A 20000-nucleotide genomic window follows, 5' to 3' on the forward strand; every position below is an offset into this window, starting at 1 on the left:
CTCAAAGGCTACCCCAAGAGCGGAGAGACCGACTCTGTTCACAGAGAAGGACTTGACGCTCCTGCTGAAGACAGTTGTCACAGCAGTTGCGACGGCATTGGGAAGGACCAGCGAGGAGACGGAGAAGGCAGTCGAGGTAGCCATGACGGCAATGACTCAGACCGTCAATGCCCTGAAGGAAAAGGACATGAGGCCCAAGGCCACAACTCCCACTCCAACTCAGGGCGAGACTCCTTCTCCCACCCCAACTCAGGGCGAGACCTGTCTCCCCGACAAACCTGCGGCCAAGACCACACTGGCAGAGCCTGCGCCCAAACCCCAAAGGGTGAGGAAGCCACGGCCACCCAAAAGGAAGGCCAAGGCGACCAGGAATACTCCACCTCCCAGGAGACCCAGCCCTTCCAACTCGACCTGTCCTGACGACAGTGACGAGTCAAGTGAGGAAATCACTCAGCGTGGAACTCACCAAGGAGTTGTCAGACTCCGAAATGTCTGACGTTACCCACACGGGGGCGTCGGACACAGAGACCGAATACCTTGACGTCAATGACTTAGTGAACGCAGACAAGCACTATGGCCACTAACTTAAGCATACTGCAGTGGAACATCAACAGCTTCTCCCCTAGGGCCGCCCTTCTCCACGCGATCGTGCGATCTCGGAACATTGATGTTGTCATGCTCCAAGAGACGCTAACAGGGGAATCTGTACGCTTCTCGGGATATCATCCCTTTGTGCTACCGAGTACGCAAGGTACCAGAGGCCTGATTACCCTTGTGAAGTCGACTATCCCCTGCTCCCTGATTGCCGATCCTGGGCAGTGTGGAGAAGGTGTCGAATCCCTTGCTGTTGAGATCCATTTGGCCGGGGGTCCTCTCAAGCTGTACAATGTATACAGTAGGCCAAACTGTAGGGGCTTAGATATCAGTGAAGCCTGTGCTGCTGCAGCACATGAGCTAATTCTCATAGGGGGGGACTTTAATGCCCACCACCCCATACTGGCTCCCACTCAGAGACGTGATGTGGCAGGCTGCCATATAGCCGAGGTGCTAGAGTCATGCCCAGAGATTGCTCTTCTCAACAGCCAGGAGCCTACGCACGTTGGCGGGGGGGTCCTTGACCTCACCTTTGTCACTGCGGCCCTGGTCGAGAGAATTAGTTGGTCTGTGGACACTGCCACGAGCGATCATTATGGGATAGTCACCACCATCTTGGATGCTGGCCCGGCACCCATGCCCCAGCACAATCCTCAATGGAAGGTGGAAAGAGCCAACTGGAAAGCCTTCCAGGAGGTTCTGGCCAAGTGTCTCAGAACCAGTGACTCCTCACTTAATGATAATGTGGATATACTTGAGGCCAGACTAGTAAATGCCATAGACGAGGCAGCCTCAGAAACCATCCCCAAAACTCGTCAGTGGTCCAGGTGTTTCAAGGACGCCTGGTACTACAATGATGAGATCAAGGAGGTCAACCACAGAATCTATATGTGCTGAAGACACTTTCGCAGACAGAGAACTCCCGAGAACCACGCTCTTCTGAGAGAGGCTCTCAGGGATGCTCAGGAAACTGCTAAGAGGTTAAAGCAGGAAAAGTGGTTGGAGTGGTGTGAGTCCTTTGGCCACCAAACCTCCCTTCCAGAATTGTGGAACCGTATCAGACGGGCCACGAATCGCTCAGCCCCCAAAAAGACCCACCATGACCCGCGGTCGGAGGCGGAGAGGCTGGCACTCGAGTTCTCTGCTAGAACAAGTAGCGTCGGTCTACCAGCAGATCTGAGCGCATGCTAAGAACAACTGCTCCCAGGCAGGCATGCCCTCATCAGAGAAAAGGCGGTCGAGTCTGATGATACAGATGCCATGTTCTCTCTGAGGGAATTACGGCGAACATACAAGACCAATTCCCGGTCAGCCCCGGGTTGCGATGGGATCTCCCACCCCATCATTTCCCACCTAGGACATGAAGGTGAGCTTGCACTTTTGCATCTCATCAACAAGTCCTGGGAAACTTCCTCACTGCCACAGTGCTGGAAGAGGGCTGATATAATTCCCGTCCCCAAACCAAAGGAGCCGGGACGGTACCGCCCCATCTCCTTGCTTAGCTGTCTGGGAAAGACAGCAGAGAAAATGGTACTGAATCGGCTCCAATGGAAGCTGGGACCTCCACATGAACACCTACACGGGTTCACAAGGGGCAAGAGCACTACCCACAGCAAGGCCACCTTACTGAGCACTGTCAACAGCAGCAGCGCTGTCATTGTCTTCCTTGACCTGGAGAAGGCTTTTGAACTGGCAAACCCGCTAGCCATTCAGGAGATCCTGATTCGCAAGGGAATCAAAGGCAGGCTGCTTGCCTGGATTGGCGATTACTTTCTGAACAGAACTGCCAGAGTGAAGTTCCAAGGTCACCTTTCCAGGCATTTGCCTCTGGAGAATGGCACCCCTCAAGGAGGGGTCCTTAGCCCGGCTCTGTTCAACATCCTCATGTTAAACATTCTCGACATTCCACTCCCAGCGGGGTGCACGATCATTTCATATGCAGATGATCTAGCAATTATCTCCACTGAGAGAAGAAATGTGAATCCAGTCAGAAAGGCCCAGTGTTGTCTGGACCTAATATCTGAGGAATACTGCAGAGTCGGGCTTAAGATCTCAGCAGCCAAATCGAAGGCAATGGCGCTGAAACATGATGTCTGTGATCAAAGACTGCGAGTCCAAGGTCTAGAGCTTGAGTGGGTACACGTCTACCAATACTTGGGGGTATGGATCGATAAGAACCTCACCTTCCGCTCCGAGATCAAACATCTCTTAGACCGGACCAAGGCAAGGCTCTCTGTCATGAGAGCTCTGTCTGGGAGACGCTTAGGGGCTGGACACCGCGTACTAAGATCTTTCTACGTGCACGCTGTCCGTCCCATTGTGGACTACGCCTCCGTCGCCCTGATCACAGTCAAACCTGGACTCAGGAAAAGACTCGACATCATGCAAAACGAAGCCGCCAGGATTATTCTGGGTGCCCCTGGGTGGGCTAAGGTTACTAACCTCCTCTTGGAGGCCAAACTCTTTCCCCTGGACACCCGGATTGATCAGATGGCGGCCCAGTTCCTTGCCAATGTCCTACAGTCCCCACTGGACTCGCAGCTAAGACAGAGAGTGCAGCGTCGGCTTGCACAAAACCAAGAGCTCTTTGCTAACAACACCTGGCTGTCTCACACAACCAGAGTGCTGAAACGCTTTGAGCTCAAAGAGACACTACTGATTAAGGGCATGGACCTTCCCCACCCTGACTATGTCTCAGCCCCGCCGTGGGCACGATCCTTGATAGAGTTCTGTCATGAGTCTATCAAGAAGAAAAACACAGTACTCACCGCCTCTATTGAAGGCTGAGGCGGAGAGGAACATTACAGCAATCACGCCGCTGAATAGTAAAACCTACTTCACGGATGGTTCTGTAGACCCCATCACCCGCACTGCAGGCGCCGGTTTTGCAGCAAGGGGCATAGAGAAAGCTATGCGGGTATCTGACAATGCCTCCTCGCTCCAGGCAGAGGCAGTAGCTATTATGGGAGCCCTAGCCCATGCAGCCCAGACGGACGGGCATGTTGTCATACACACAGACTCTAGGGCCGCCATTGACAGCCTGCAACAAAGCACGCCCCTTGATAACGTTTACCTGGTAACCTCGATTCTCACCATTGCTCAGAGAATCCTGGATCAGGGAAGACGCATCATCATCAACTGGATCCCAAGCCATGTTGGTATTGAAGGGAATGACGTAGCTGACAGGTTAGCGGAGGAAGGCAGGAAGGAACCCTTGAGTGATCTTGTGGTGCATCCTAGCCGGGAACTGCTAAGGCGTAAAACGATGGTTGCAGGGCAGGTCGGTGCCCTGCAGCGACACAAAGAGGAAGCGAGAACCTCCCCCACGGCCAGCTGGTACTCAAACGCCACAGGCTATGAGTCGCTGATACTCTCTCCCAGAATATCAAGGTGTGCTAAAGTCAGTCTGCACAGACTGAGAATAGACTACCCTTGTGCGTGGCAAATCATCCCCACTTTTGGGCAAGATGAGCGACGCTGTGAGTATTGTGGCGCGCCGGACGCCAAATTAGAGCACTACCTGATGGAATGCGAGCACACTCGCTTCCTCAGGCAGGGCTTAGAGACGACAGCCGCCGGGCTGGTTAGACGGCTATGCCTGTCACTAGCCCCCTGGCAACTGGAGCGCCTACAGGCAATCCGACCGCCACGGTAAAAGTTCAGTTATGATGATCAGATGAGTCAGCACTTATGGCCAATAGAGACCGGGCTACCCCATCCACACAATCCGGGCGAAGCGACGTCTTCGCAAAATCTCTCTGAACTGAGCTGAATTGAATTCAGCGATGATGATCAAATAAGATTAGATGAGTCAGCACTCATAGCTGGCAGAGGCCGGGCCGCCTTGTGCATATAGCCCGGGCGAAGCGACGTCTTCGCAAATCTGTCTGAACTGAATTCAGTACACGTGTGGGTGTGTCAGCTGTGACCAGAAGGTTGGGGCAGGAAGCAGGTGTGGGTCAGTACTTCTGCTAGTCGCTAGGAAACAGTGTGTCTTAAGGAACAAGTATTACAAAGACTATATTACAATCAAATAACAGTAATAGTCCAGAAAATCAGATGCTTACAAGGGGAAAGAGAGGGAGAGTGAGAGAGGAAAGAAAAAGAGATTGTGTGAGCTGCCACCAGATGTAAATTGCCATTTGATCTTGGCTGAGGGAGGACACAGCTGCAGCAGTTCATTAGAGTAGCCCGGTAATAATACTTATTGACAATGACCCCAGTCTGTTACACATAAGGGTGTAAGCTGTAGCTAGGTATGGGCCAGAGGCGAAAGGGGAAACAGGAGACAGGGAATACATTAAATTATAATATTAAACCTTATGATTTGTACATTCAGTGGCTGGGAGTAAGAGATAGGGACAGGGACAGGGAGAAAGAGTGAGTGAGAGAGAGATAGAAAGAAAGAGAGAGGGGTGGACAGGGACAGGAGAGAGAGAGAGAGAGAGAGAGAGAGAGAGAAATTGGATTTTAAAAATAGTAAAAGTCTATCATGTGACAAAAACAAAAGCAATATTTATCAAATATGTTTATTGTTAAGAGGAGTTACAATTTCTTAACCATACAGAAACTTAACCTCAAGCATAACACCTTCTTTTTGAAGAGTACGGTACGAATGCAAAATATCCATTCCAGTGAAGTTTTCCATTTGGATTATGTGAGAAACAAAAGTCAAAAAAATATTACTAATGATAACATAATTATGCAGTGTCCATTTCTTCCACTTTCACGACTTTCACCGTCTGTGACTCTACAATAATGGGTCGCACTATCTTGGTAGCCTCTGTCGTGCCTCGCTTGTATTCGTACTTTCCGAGCCTGCGGATAGAAATTAAATTCAAATGAACACAGAATTAAGATATTACAACTTCACATACACTTCCAAATCCTCCAAACCAATAAAGATGACTGAGAGAAACTTAAAAGGGAAACACTAATCCAACTAATGATGAGGTATAACAAAGTAAATAAGAAAATAAAGCCATGAATCTTAACCAATAAACAGGCATGGCAAAGGAAACATGAAATTTAAAGATGTAAAGCATGAATAAAAACAATATATAAATTTTCCATGACACAGTCATTACTGAAAAATTAAAAAGCTTCTTTAACGTAACCACACATTCCATTCACAAATATACCAAAAAGTAACAATGCTTTAGAGTCTTGAAGCAGAAATCATATGTACTTGAAATTACTTTCTTTCAAAATGATCACAACTTTTAGTAATTGCATTTAGTGTTCCGTTGTTCAAGATCACCACTCGGCACTGCCCCGACGCAAACTGCCAGCTCTGACTCTTGTATCCGAAACACATTCCAACATGGAGCATCTATTCTGGCTATGAGTGCTGAAACTGGTGGTTTGTGCATTGGCAATATGAAGGAGTGACCTTGTAAATGAAAGGTACTGTCCTTTGAATTTTTTAACTGGTAAGGAAATTTTTTCCTGAATGTTTATTTATACTATTTCATAATTTTATTTCCTTTAAATTACTTTACTTTACAACCTGTCAATGAAAGTGTAGCATCTTTTTTTAAACTTCCCAAGGTCTTCAACAAAGAAAACATCCCATGGGAAGAAAGACAGACAGGAAGAAAAAGAACACAAGAGAAATACAGAAAAAAATAAAGTATACCTCAACAAATATCTCCCTAAGAGAAAAGAAACAAAATGGAGAGACAGAGAGAAAACACACACACACACACACACACACACACACACACACACACACACACACACACACACACACACACACACACACACACACACACACACACACACACACACACACACACACACACACACACACACACACACACACACACAAACCTCAACCCCCACAAGCACATACCTCTCTCCCTTGATGTTGGCAACATCGTATGGCCTGATCATGTTGGCTCCGTCCTTGGTGATGACGCACAGATCAATGTTGGAGCCAGAGCCCAGGTCATTGAAAACACCACCGGCAATGGCGTCGCGAACCAGCTGCTTGGCCTCGTCCAGCTGCAGTGGTTACACGTGGATTTTAGGGCATGGGGGAAAGTAAGGTATTGTTAGGGACACACCTAATGTGATATGGTTCATTCTTCATTAATCAAATTTTGAAACTTTACGGAAAAATATATATATAAAAAATAATGCTAATCAATAAGGTGAAAAAAATATACAATAGTTAAGAGAAGATAACGTAGACGAAAGGAAAACTGAGAAAGCAAAAGAAAGTCAAGGAACAAGAGTGGAATAAAAACAGAGTGAAAATTGGAAAGGAAGTAACAAGGAAGAAACAATAGGAGACAGATGACAAAAAAAGGTGAAAAGAGTAGAACAAGTTCACCATAAAAATACAACATCCCCCCATTACCTCCATGTCAGGCTTCCAGCGCGCCTCAAAGACGGACATCGCAGCCAGGGATCCTGAGCCCATGGTGGTGTAGGGCAGGCGGTCAGTCGAGCCGTGAGGGTGGATGGAATAGATGTGGAAGCCGTTCTTGTCCACTCCACCCAGGACGAGAGCTGCTCCAATGTGGCCCTGTGTGGGGAGTGGATGCAAACAGGTAAAAGAGTGCATTGTCACTGAGTAGGCCCTTTCTTGTGTTTCGAGGGCTTTACTATGCGTCTTTGTCTCTACCTGTTATTTTTATATTTCCCATTTTTCCTTTTCTTCTCATTATTTGTGTTTTTTTCAGAAAGATATTTCAATGAAAGTCTTTATCTTGTCCAATACTCTGTGTTCCTTCCACACTTTGCTACCTAGTTCATCACACTTGACCTCTGATAACTAGGAATTCCTAATATATGTCAGATGACTATTTTCTTTTTATGAAAAGTGCAACAAAAATGCTTTATCCTCTAGTGAATATTTTGTTCTATCTCGCTGAGGCCTTCATATCTAGTATCTTCTAAATGACACAATAACAAAGACATAAAACAGGTCACAAACATTAGTATGTCCTGGCGTTTTCAATTCTTTCCCTATTTTTTAAAAACTTTTTACAATATCTTGCATATGGTCTTCTAGTTCACTTTGAATAGATTACCTCACAAAGAATTAAATTACAAAAATCACAAAAAGTGTCATTCTTAAATACTGGTATTAAATCAAATTGAAATTGCATTAGGGAACATGTTCTTAGAACCTGTTGCTTTCCTGATTTAATTCCTTGGGGGAATTCCTCTACTGATAGAGGTTTTACTTTCTATAATATTAACCCATTGTGAACAAGTGGGAACACACTGATGCCATGAATGGTTTTGACCATATGCCAGTGATGTTACAGAGTGTACAGCTTATATTCCCTCTCTATGGAGACTAAAAAACTAAACTACAAGAATCATTTGTCGAAACACTGTCATAGCCACACCAGTACCCACTGTACATCTCACAACATTATGAATCACAAAAAAGTAGAGAAGATTTTTGGTGCTCTGATTTACAAGCAAGCATGAGGTGGGCAGAAAAAACGGTTGTCAGGCAAAGTGCAAAGATTGAGTCTCCCTTGTTCCACCTGACCTACCAAATAACAGTCAATTACATAGGCCTGTCCACACTGCATTAAATATTGATACAAGAAAAAGAAAATTATTTATATCAAAAATAGCTCAACAAGCTCAACAATAGAGTTCAGTGGGTAAATTTCCTCCCTGACCCTTTCCCCATCCCTTACCCCTTCTCCCTTATTCTTTTACATTCCATACTTCCTTGCTTCCTTCTATCCTCCCTCCTTTCCATTTCATCCATCCTTTGACCTTCAATCTTTTCCTCACTCGCTTCTGCCTTCCCTCTTTCCCTTCCACCCTCCCTTCTGCTTTCACTCTTTCCCTCCCTCTCTTCCTTCTGCCTTCCATGCTCCCTTTCCTTCTTCTTTCTTTCACCTGGTAGCGGAAAAGCATCTGCTTCAGCATGCGGTTGGCAGCCACGACGGGCACCTGGCGGTTGGTGTTGAGGCGGTGAAGCTCGAGCTGGCTGGCCATGAGGGCAGTGGTCATCTCCAGGTCGGCAGCAGTACCTGGCAGGGGAGGAGGAATTACGTGTCAGTGGCCTGGGGCTGAACATACATACATACATACATACATACCAAGGGGTTGAGGCAAGAATGGGAATCAGTTTGGAAGGATGATGAGGATTGGCATCTGGAGTGCCGTTCCAGGTGATCAGTGTGTATCCTGACTTAAGTCTTGCCATTACTCTATGAAATGGGCTAACACTAATATTAACCCATTGTGGACGGGGGATAGTTTAGATACCCTTGCCCAGTCTCCAGGATGGGTTTTATTTCAGAGTGAGGCAGCTTCACACAACATACTTTGACTTTTCCCACTCTCATTCAGTTACTCACTGTAAAACTAGAGCCATTTTTGTGCTTTATCTTTTTTGTGTGTTTTATTGTAATGAGACTTATATGTGTCATATAACAGGCTCTACCAATGTTGCAGTTGACAAAAATTGTAGTAAAGGGTCCATATCAGCTCATTATTTTCTTTATACTCAGTGACAGAAGTATTGCTGTTTTATGGGAGGACAAAAAGCAACTCAATTTTTTCATATTTATGTACTGTTATGAATGAATATGAAACATATAACCTTCTACAATGTAGATAACATGAAGAGGAAGGGAAAAGGAAGGAAACCTGTGAGTGCCACAGTAAAAGGCATCCCTACTGGCACAGGGGCACATTTTAGACACTGGCATGGGTTTAGTCAACTTCCTCTTCTCGTTCTGTTTGCACATCGTTCATTTGCGGTATTTTAGAGCGCGAGGGCAGTAACATGCTGTGTGCTGTCGCTCTATAAAGATAGTGCTTGCTAGAGACCATGGATGAGTGCCAGTCAAGGCTCTCTCTCCTGCTGGTGCTAGAAGAAAGTGGTGCCATCTAATTTCTGGATGTTAGGTTTACTTAATATTACGGTAATTATAGTAATCATGAATACAATAGTCATCATCACTCACTCTTTACTCATAGCACAATAACATAGTACAGTGATCCAAAATCCCTGAATGTCACGTACATCATGAAGCCCGTCGGCAAGCCAAAGCTCCTGCGTCGCATGTGTCATAACACCCGACGCAATTTAGTTAATAAGAAATAATAAGTCCAAAGAGCTGTTCCACAGACGCAGCCTCCCTCACCTGCCCCACAGCAGTACATGTTGGGCTGAAGGTAATGGATCTTGCTGCAGTTCTTGTCCGCAACAGTGTCGCCCTCTGTGGCTCTTGTGTCGGCCCCCAACACGACGCCGTCCTTGAACACGATCCCTGCAATGGTCGTACCAGTCTTGCGGGCCCTGGGCATGGGGAAGCCCTTGGCTGCCAGCTTCTCATTTCTGTGGAGAAAATGTTTCTTTTAACTTGTGTGTGAAGAGAGGAAGGATAGGGGTTTGGTAATGGTTATGTTTTCTTTGCAGCAGGACAGTATACTGCAGGGTCGTAAGGAGAGGGTGAAGAGGAAAGAAGAGAAAATAACTAAATAATTAAAAGATATCAAAAAGAAAAGAAAAAAACTAAAAGAAAAAAGAAAAAGACTGAAAAAATACACACACACACACATTATATATATATATATATGCACTCACAAATCTTACATACCTCCTATTCCTGTACTCAACATTAGTCAAAAAACATATTACAAGAGAAAATACAGGGATGCACATCCTAACATTTCAAAACTTCAAGCTGTAACCCATTTACATAGGATGATGTCATAGCATGTAATCGGAATATTTCCTGCATGATGGATGATGTTCCATCACGTCATAGACTTCTGCTGTATAGACACATTGTACATAGTCAGGTTTGTCTATACAAATATTTCTTGACTTGTCAAAAAAATGCATATGATCATAAAAACCTCTTCTTGTGCAAAAAGATGTATGTGCTTGCTATGCTGCTGGTGGGAGCGGCATTAGGCAAATATGCGCCATCATGAATTGGTTAGAGGAATATTCCCATCCTGTAACATATCATTCTAGCCACAAGCCTTAGCTTCTGGGTCAACATTTTATGTAAATTAATGTACACACACACATACCAGGAAAACTATCTGAGAAAGTTTCTTATATAATCCCAACATGACATCAATTTATAGGTTCTACAGTAGTTACCAGACGTTATTTAATGTTCGAGGGTCATGTGAATCTTCTTTCACTTCTTATATATATACACACACACCTTTATATATATATGTATGTATATATATATATATATATATATATATATATATATATATATATATATATATATATATATATATTTCCTTACCAATTATTTCCAAAAAATGTGTAATGCACACATGTAATCCAACCTATCCACACACTCCAGTATATCTATCCATCTATATAACCAAAACCCCTTCCCTCGCCTCTTATCTATGTGGAATCCCTGCATAAATTGCTTTTGGTGGACACAAGGCAAGTTAAGTCACAAGCAATCACTGTTACTCTACTTTATTTTTGTTATAAGCACTTTTGACATTTTTCTTTTCAAATTATATCACAATCTCCTTGGAAATACAGCATGAAAGAGACTCTACTGGGGTGTTCATGTTTTTAATGTATGTATACAAAGTAATGTATATTGACAAGGCAGTGAAAAATAAAACTACTAGAATAAATTGCAAAGAAAAGAAATATCCAAACTGGATGAATTTGGTGGCTGACTTTAGGCTATTGGCACCGAATGCCGTCCTATCACGTTATCTCTCCCTTACTAAAATACATTTTACATAGTTACCTATGTACATAATGATAGAAGTTCCATCTATATAAACAAATTTTGATTCACTTGTGAAAATAATTGTAAACAAATACAAAAACCTCCTATTATCACCTAGTTGAAGTTCATAGAGGGACAGCACCACAGGGGAGATCTCCCACTTTGTCACTGTATGAGCTTGTTATCAAGCTGGCGGGAGTAGCATTACACAAATATAAGCCCCGTAGTGAATGGGTTAAATAGCATATAAATAGCTTATAAATATGTGATTAACCCACATATGCCACTGGCTTATGCAGTGATAGCCATGGCTCCAAACTTGTCAGTGTTTTGACAAAAGGTGTCAGGGAATGAACTTGAAGCAATCGCTTAACGCTTTTCCACACTATCAAGTTGGAATTAAGAAATACAGTAAGATCTTTGATAGACAGCCTAATATCTGGTGCTAGTTCAGGCAATCACCTTGGCCTCCAAACTTTGTGATCAGTCTGGAAAATGCAGCAGATCCCAATGAGATCTCTTGTGCACAGTTGGCAATAACTACTTGTGGGGCATACGTTTGTGACTGTCTAGCCCCTGATGCCTGCATGTGGGTAGCAATCTCGTTTGTGTAGCTGCCATTCTCTTCAATGTGGCTGTGTTCCAGAAAAAGCCAACAAACCTCCACTTTTTATCCTTTACCAAGATAAAGTTTAGGCTTCTCATTTGATGATGAATTGACAAGGAGGTCGACAAGCTACATCAAGCTGGAATATAACACGTGGAAGTTTGGTGGACTTTGCCAAATTGTCTACAGGTGAAGGCAACTGTAATTGCTGAGCACCCTGTATGCCGTGCAGCTGAATGAATTGCTGAATGAAACATGGTATAAATAAGATGCACTGAGCCTATGTCAATGCAATTTACTTGTATATTACCCTGGATTTTCCGACCTACTTCATGCTCACCTAGTATGGAGAGTAAGGCAACCGCACACCTAAGTTTTTTTTCTTTCTATTACTCAATGTCCACTTTGATGATGATTTATGTTAAAGTATAGTAGAAAAAAGATTAACCATATGACGACGGTGCGTCACACTCGTGTGACACAGCTAAATTCCCAATGCCGGGGCGTCATGTCAGTGTGACGTTTCCAATACAATATTGCAATGGCTCGGCGTAGGGGTTTTTGCGTAGCGCGTGCCCTGTCGGGAAAGGGTTAAGGTTGGTATATTTGTCAACTGAAATTGTTTACATGTAATTAAATGTTCTTGATAAAAGCACTGCTCTTCAGATGACTTGTAAAAAAAAAATCCTTGAAATCATAACTAATTCAATAATTTTGAATAAATTCACACTTGAAGTGAAGGTAAATTCCTAGAATTGGTCCATGCTACAAAATACATTGAAATTGGTACTAATGGATTTCTTATGATGTCTTCTAACCAAATAGAGCACTATCACTTAATGAAAGTAGTTCATATGTACGATATGAGTGTCCAAAAATGCTCATAATCTGCACGCATGAGAGAGATGTTTACCTGGTGGGACATGTTTACTTCGCTTAGTCACACACACACAGACACATACACACAAAAGTAATTGGCCTAAGAGTGCATGTGCTTAATTCAATTAATAGCCATTTACAAATGACAAAAACTTCAAATTAAGATAAGCAGCTCAGAGTACTCTGAAAAAGGGGAGATACCCTCAAACCTAGATAAAGTTAGGATTTTGTAGAAAAAAACAAACAAACTCAAAAACAGCACATTCAAAATTCCCATCCAAAATCACTTTGTGCCATGGATTCGCAAGAGCTGTCTATGCGGTATGCCACACGGTTGAGTAAATTGTATAGTAATTGTAATTTTTTGTACCTATATTTCACAGTAGACAAAAATATACAATGTAATATGTCATTTGTTAGTAAACCAAGATAAAATACTAATTTCTGAAAGGTTCTTTACCAATTTACCCCACAATCTCCCCGAGATACTTCATGCCCTCCCCACCTATGGATCTAGTATTGTCTTTATCGTTGGGCTGTGGTGACTAAAACCACTACAAGTGCACTCTAGACATCAAAAGGAATCCGTCGACACCAATACCCATGGATTTCATACCACAGACTATATATATCTATATATATCAAGCACAGCACGCGTCACAATTAATCTTTCCTTATGAGCGCACACCCGAGATCATGGTGAAACCTGGACGCCCAACCCCTTCTATCGGGCCCAGATTATGGGGTATGGGGGGTATGGGAGGAGAGGGAGGAATTGCAGATATTTACCACATTATATATAGATGGATGAGAGGAATGCATGCACCAATACAACTGACATGGTAATGAGGTAACACAGGACTACTCTAAATATCACTATCAATTACTAAATATCAGTAACTGATAGTGAATATTTCGGAGTCAAAACGTCACAAAGCAAACCAATGCAATATCACAAAAACAAGGTCTAATAACAAGACAGGGCACACACGCTGCAAATAGTAATCTAACCTACAACGAAAATATAAAGCAATAACCTGTAAAAAAACACTTAAACAATAAATAAATATATCAAACACGGGACCAGACAACCAATACGTTAAAATCACTATAATAACCTATAATAACACCAGAAAACCCAGACACACTCACCTGGCGAAGTTGCCGAACTGGAATCCAGTGTGGTGCTCGTTAATATCGTCCATTGTCATGTTAAAAGACGAAAAACCGAGAAATGACAAGAATTGAAACTCTTTCTGTGATGACAAACAAGACCCGGCGTCGCGTTTGGTTCCGGGTTGTGTAGCTGAGACTGGGTCGTATTTATTTTTGTTATTTGGGTTTTTAATAGGGCTGTAAGTAGGTTGTTTTAACTTTTTTTCGTGTGATTATAGTTTATTTTTCTATAATGAGGATAGAAGTTTTAGATTTTGGTTTGTTTTGGGTATTTGTAATAGAAGGATTGCGATACGTACTTATGGACGTTATTTGTAAAAGAAACCCATTTCATTGACTTCGTTACAACTTATTTTACCAAATATCGAATGTGAACTACTATTTCACAACATACAAATTAAATATAAGAGATACATATAGTCACTATGAAAAAGTGACTGTAAATGATAATGAACTATTATGATATGAGTATTTCATCGACTTCATATCATAGAAAACGAAATCCTTTCGGTAACTTATGTAATAACGGCCACACTAATATAAATACGAGTATTGGTACTAATATCATTACTAGTACGAGTAATAATGCTATTACAAATACGAATCATGTAATTCGTAATAGTAATACTAATTATAGTACTAGTACTAATGCCAATCCTGATACTAGTAATAATACTAACACTAATAGTAGTACTGCTGACAATAATCATATGATAATAATATTAGTGATGATAATAATAGTAACAATGATATTAACTATAATAATAACAATGGTAATGAAAATAATAATGATGATGATGATGATAGTGATAATAATTATGGGATGATAATGATAATAATAATGAAAATTATATTAAGATAATAATAACAATAAATTGATTAAAAAAAGTGAAAACAGCGACGATAATGATAATGATAATGACACCAGTAGCGATGATAACGATAACAACGTTGATAATAACAATGATAACAATAATAACAATAACAATGATAATGATAAAGATAATGATAATGATACTAGTGATGATGATGATGATAGTAACAATGATGATAATGCTAATAGTAATAATTATGATGATAATAACAATAATAATAATAACAATAATAATGATAATCATCATCATCATCATAATGAGGATGATAATGGTAAGGATTAATGATGATAATGATAATGATAATATTGATAATCATGATCAAAATAATAATGAAAATACTTTTACTACTACTAGTACTTCTAATGGTGATAATGATTATAACAATAACAACAACAATCATAATACTAATTACTATAACAATAATAATATTGATGGTGATTATAATAATAACAGGGATGATATGATGATAATAATAATAATGATAATAATAATCATGATAATAATGATAATGATAACAGTAATAATAATAATAAATAATAATATTAATAATAATGATAACAACAACAACAGAATAATGACAAAAACAACAATAAAAATGCCGGTAATAGTAATACTGATAATACTTGCCATAACAAGAATGATAACAAGAATAGCATAGTAACAATAATAGTAATAATAATAACAATGATAGTGATAACGATATAAATGCTAAAAGGGTAATCATATAATGAAGGCAGTAATGCTGATAATAATAAAAAAAACTATCACAAAATGTAATATAATAATGATGAAAACCACAATAACAATAATACCAATTATTACAATGTCATTCTTTACGCACACTAATAAAAAAAACATCACAAAATCTAATACAGTAATTATGAAAATTAAAATAACAATAATACCAGTTATTACAATGTCATTCTTTACGCACACTAATCATAATAATAAAAAAAAACTATCACAAAATATAATACAATAATGCTGGAAATTACAATAACAATAATACCAGTTATTACAATTTATGTATATATATATATATATATATATATATATATATATATATATATATATATATATATATATATATATATATATATTCTTTACGCACACTAATAATAAAAATAAAAAAACATCACAAAATCTAATACAGTAATGATGAAAATTACAATACCAATGATATCAGTTATCACAATGATGTCTATGCCATTCTTTACGCGTGCACTCGTGAATCGTAACCATTTTTACAATAATCCATTTTATTTAATAATCTAATTTCCAACTTCTAGTGGTAAAAAAATACCAGTTAGTCATTGTCAGCATGTCGAGATTACGGGGTTCGAACCCTGAAATAAAAACCTTCCTTGAGAAAATTTCATGAGAATTTCCAAAATTTGTGTGATAATGGAGATAACGCGGAAGGTAATTAGTGACTATGGGTAATTAGTAACTATGGGTAATTAGTTACTGTGGGAGGTAATTAGTTACTGTGGGAGGTAATTAGTTACTGTGGGAGGTAATTAGTTATTGTGGGAGGTAATTAGTTACTATGGGAGGTAATGAGTTACTATGTTTGTACAAACAAATTGATGTAAATTGTGACGTGAGTTTTCAGACAATAGCATCCTTATTCTTATTGTTTCATTTCGAAATTAAAAGTCTTAAGTTATGGGATTATAAAGAAATTGAAATATTAAATGATTTGGTTTGGTCATATATTTAGTTTAAAGTATACCAATGAGTTAAATATTAACATCTTACGTTAATATCTCACAATATGAAGTTACTAATATTACATATGAAGTTACTAATATTATGGAATATTAGAAATGAAAAGATCTTTCACTCAAGTTAATTAATTAATTTAACTTGGTCACGATACTGACATAAATAAGAATTAATAATATTCCTTGAAATAGAAACAGGATAATAAGCAATGCAACTGAGGGCTCGGTATAATCGAATAAATAACTAACATAAACAAAATAGTAATCATGGTTAACGATAATGATATTGGTTAGTGATATTGATGATGATGGTAATAATGATAATGATAATAATGATAATAGTAATAATAAGGATAATAATCAGGATGATGATAATAATAATTGTAATAATAGATGATGATGATGATGATGATAATAATGATAATAATAATGATAATAATAATGATGATAATAACATCAACAGCAACAACACAACAAAAGTAACAATAATGACAATAGTAACAAGGAGAACAAAACCAAGAACAACAAAGCCACCCAAAACAACAACAACAATAACAACAATAAACCTGATAACAGTGACACAACAATTGTCTTTTACAAAACCCTTGCAATCACAATTACAATAATTATAATTACACCTACCACCCTCCCACCTATGTCACTGTCACTGAATGGGAAATACGCCACTTGCTTATACAAACACCATGTGCATGGTTCAGCGATTCTTCACAAATTGATAGGGTTATCTTTTTTATTCAGCTATAAAGCCCCTGGTCGCAGTTGCGTTCAGGTCTTGTTCAGCTGAACAACAAGGGCAATGGATATGGGGTTCCACGTTCGAGTTCTTGTGTGTGGTTTGGCTCTGGCTTCGGCTGGTAAGTAGCTGGTTGATATGTTTGTTTGTTCGTATGCTTGAGGTATGTTACTTTTTATGTTGATATATTATTTCTTATTATGTGATAGATTCAGGTTGGTATTGATTTAGTGATTTAGTGTGAGTATGATTGATTTATAGTTATTGTTATGCGAGTATTGTTAGCTATTCAGGCAGGCTGGATTTTTTCTTGTTATGTGAGTATATTTTTATATGCGATTGTCAGGTAGACTAAGCTGCTAGTTCTCTATTGATGTATCATGTTTATATATATATATATATATATATATATATATATATATATATATATATATACATATATATACATGCATACATACATAATATATATACATATGTATATATATATATATATATATATATATATATATATATATATGTATATATATACATACATACATACATACATATATATATATATATATATATATATATTATATATATATATATATATATATATATATATAATATTATGTGTGTGTGTGTGTGTGTGTGTGTGTGTGTGTGTGTGTACACATATACACACTTATATGAATAGATATATTATATGTATTTGTATCTATATATACTTAAACACACACACACACAAACATACATACATACACACACATATACATACATTCATTCATTCATTCATACATACATACATTCGTACATGCATACATGCACACACACACACACACACACACACACACACACATATATATATATATATGTGTGTGTGTGTGTGTGTGTGTGTGTGTGTGTGTGTGTGTGTGTGTGTGTGTGTGTGTGTGTGTGTGTGTGTGTGTGTGTGTGTGTGTGTGTGTGTGTGTGTGTGTGTGTGTGCATGTGTGTGTGCACTTCATACAAGCATACATATTTTCTTTTCAATTTCCCTTCCCATTCTTTTTCTTCAATTTCCTGTGTCCAAAAGACTTCCCCGACATCAGCTGACGCAATCATGACGCAGGCACAATTCCGAACTGTCATGGCGTTATGAGCATTCGGTGTTTGGATATTTACTTCTCTCTCTCTCTCTCTCTCTCTCTCTCTCTCTCCTCTGTCTGTCTGTCTGTCTGTCTCTCTCTCTCTCTCTCTCTCTCTCTCTCTCTCTCTCTCTCTCTCTCTCTCTCTCTCTCTCTCTCTCTCTCTCTCTCTCTCTCTCTCTCTCTCTCTCTCTCTCTCTCTCTCTCTCTCTCTCTCTCTCGTCAACCTTCTAATCCAAAGTTTGATTTTGAAGCGATCAAAGTAAATCATGAATTGCTTTGATTTACGGAAAGTTCTTTGTTACGCGATTGAAGAGGAAGATTTGTTATTTTGGTAATGCTTTCGAAAGGAAATTTTCATGCGCGTTGTCATTATCAATATCATATTTATTTTGATTGTTATTAGTTTTGTCATTTTTTGAGCCGTTATTATCATCGCTGAAATGATGGTGACGGTGATGATGGTGGTGGTGGTGATAGTGATGATGATAATGGTGATGGTGATTGTGGTGGTGATGGTGGTGATGATGGTGGTGATAGTGATGATGATGATAATGGTGATGATGATGATTATGATGATGGTGATGGTGATAACGATGATAATGAGTATGATAATAATTTTTTTGTGTCGTTATTATCATCGCTGAAATAATAATGATGATGGTGATGATGATGATGATGATGGTGATGATTATGATGATGGTGATGATGATGGTGATAATGATGATAATGATAATTATATTGATAATGATAGTAATGATAATAATAATTATGATAATGATCATAGTGATAATAGCGAAAATAATAATCATCACCATCATTCTAATAATAGTGATAATGATAATAATTACCATCGTCATTCCTATTACCACTGTCATTATCATCACCATCAAACACTCATCACTACTATAACTATTATCCTTATATACAAAAGTCGAATCATGCATCATATATACGTAATCATAATCATTATGATATCATAATCATCATTATTTTTATCTTTGTCTTTTGCTTATCATTGATCGTTATCTTCATAGTTATTATATTTTTGTTATTATTTCCATTGTCATTAGTATAATTTATCATTAGTATAATTTATCATTAGTATAATTTATCATTAGTATAATTTATCATTAGTATAATCTATCATTAGCATAATTAGTATAATAATTAGTCTGATTAATATAATCTTTTGCTTATCATTGATCGTTATCTTCATAGTTATTATATTTTTTTTATTATTTCCATTATCATTAGTATTATTTATACGATCTTTATTTACAGTAGTAGATGTAGTAATATTTAATACTCCTGTTGCAAGAAGTAATAAGCATCTTTATTCATATCACCATTCTCATTATCAGTATTGCTATCATTATCCTTATTTTTACTACTACTATCATTATCAATATTGTTATTATTATCATTACTGTAATTTGTCATTTTAATCATTTTCATTGTTATCAGTATTACTATCATAATCATTATCATTAGTACTACTATTATTATCATCATTACTAATATCGTTATCTTTACTGTTATTTTCTTCTTTTTAGTGTTATCAATATCA

General features: G+C 39.0%; 2 protein-coding genes across 2 annotated transcripts in view; one reads left to right on the top strand and one right to left on the bottom strand.

Annotated features, from left to right (window-relative positions):
- Window positions 1-5107: 5107 nt before the first annotated feature.
- LOC122250592 (proteasome subunit beta type-7) lies at window positions 5108-14069 on the bottom strand. The gene is made up of 6 exons (XM_043012099.2): window positions 13945-14069; window positions 9726-9919; window positions 8470-8603; window positions 6959-7126; window positions 6449-6600; window positions 5108-5412 (listed from the first exon to the last, which is right to left on the bottom strand). The coding sequence occupies exons 1-6, from the start codon at window positions 14001-14003 to the stop codon at window positions 5295-5297; spliced, it is 825 nt and encodes a 274-aa protein (XP_042868033.2). The 5' UTR covers window positions 14004-14069; the 3' UTR covers window positions 5108-5294.
- A 3236-nt stretch (window positions 14070-17305) lies between these two features.
- The window catches only part of LOC122250599 (uncharacterized), a 4227-nt gene continuing 1532 nt past the window's right edge, over window positions 17306-20000 (top strand). Inside the window, exon 1 of the mRNA XM_043012106.2 lies at window positions 17306-17445. Within this exon, the coding sequence (XP_042868040.2) occupies window positions 17388-17445 (58 nt within the window). The 5' untranslated portion in view covers window positions 17306-17387. The remainder of the gene's footprint in view (window positions 17446-20000) is intronic.

The sequence above is a fragment of the Penaeus japonicus genome, unplaced genomic scaffold (genome assembly GCF_977035675.1).
Source record: "Penaeus japonicus unplaced genomic scaffold, GWHDUDI00000001_assembly GWHDUDI00000013, whole genome shotgun sequence".
Lineage (NCBI taxonomy): Eukaryota > Metazoa > Arthropoda > Malacostraca > Decapoda > Penaeidae > Penaeus > Penaeus japonicus.

Excerpts from the sequence above, each read along its gene's own strand:
- LOC122250592 (XM_043012099.2), bottom strand. The coding sequence starts at position 14,003 with ATGACAATGGACGATATTAACGAGCACCACACTGGATTCCAGTTCGGC. Across the intron at positions 9,920-13,944 it reads CAGTTCGGCAACTTCGCCAG|AAATGAGAAGCTGGCAGCCA; the intron begins GTGAGTGTGTCT and ends TTTTCTCCACAG. Across the intron at positions 7,127-8,469 it reads AGATGCTTTTCCGCTACCAG|GGCCACATTGGAGCAGCTCT; the intron begins GTGAAAGAAAGA and ends CTCCCCACACAG.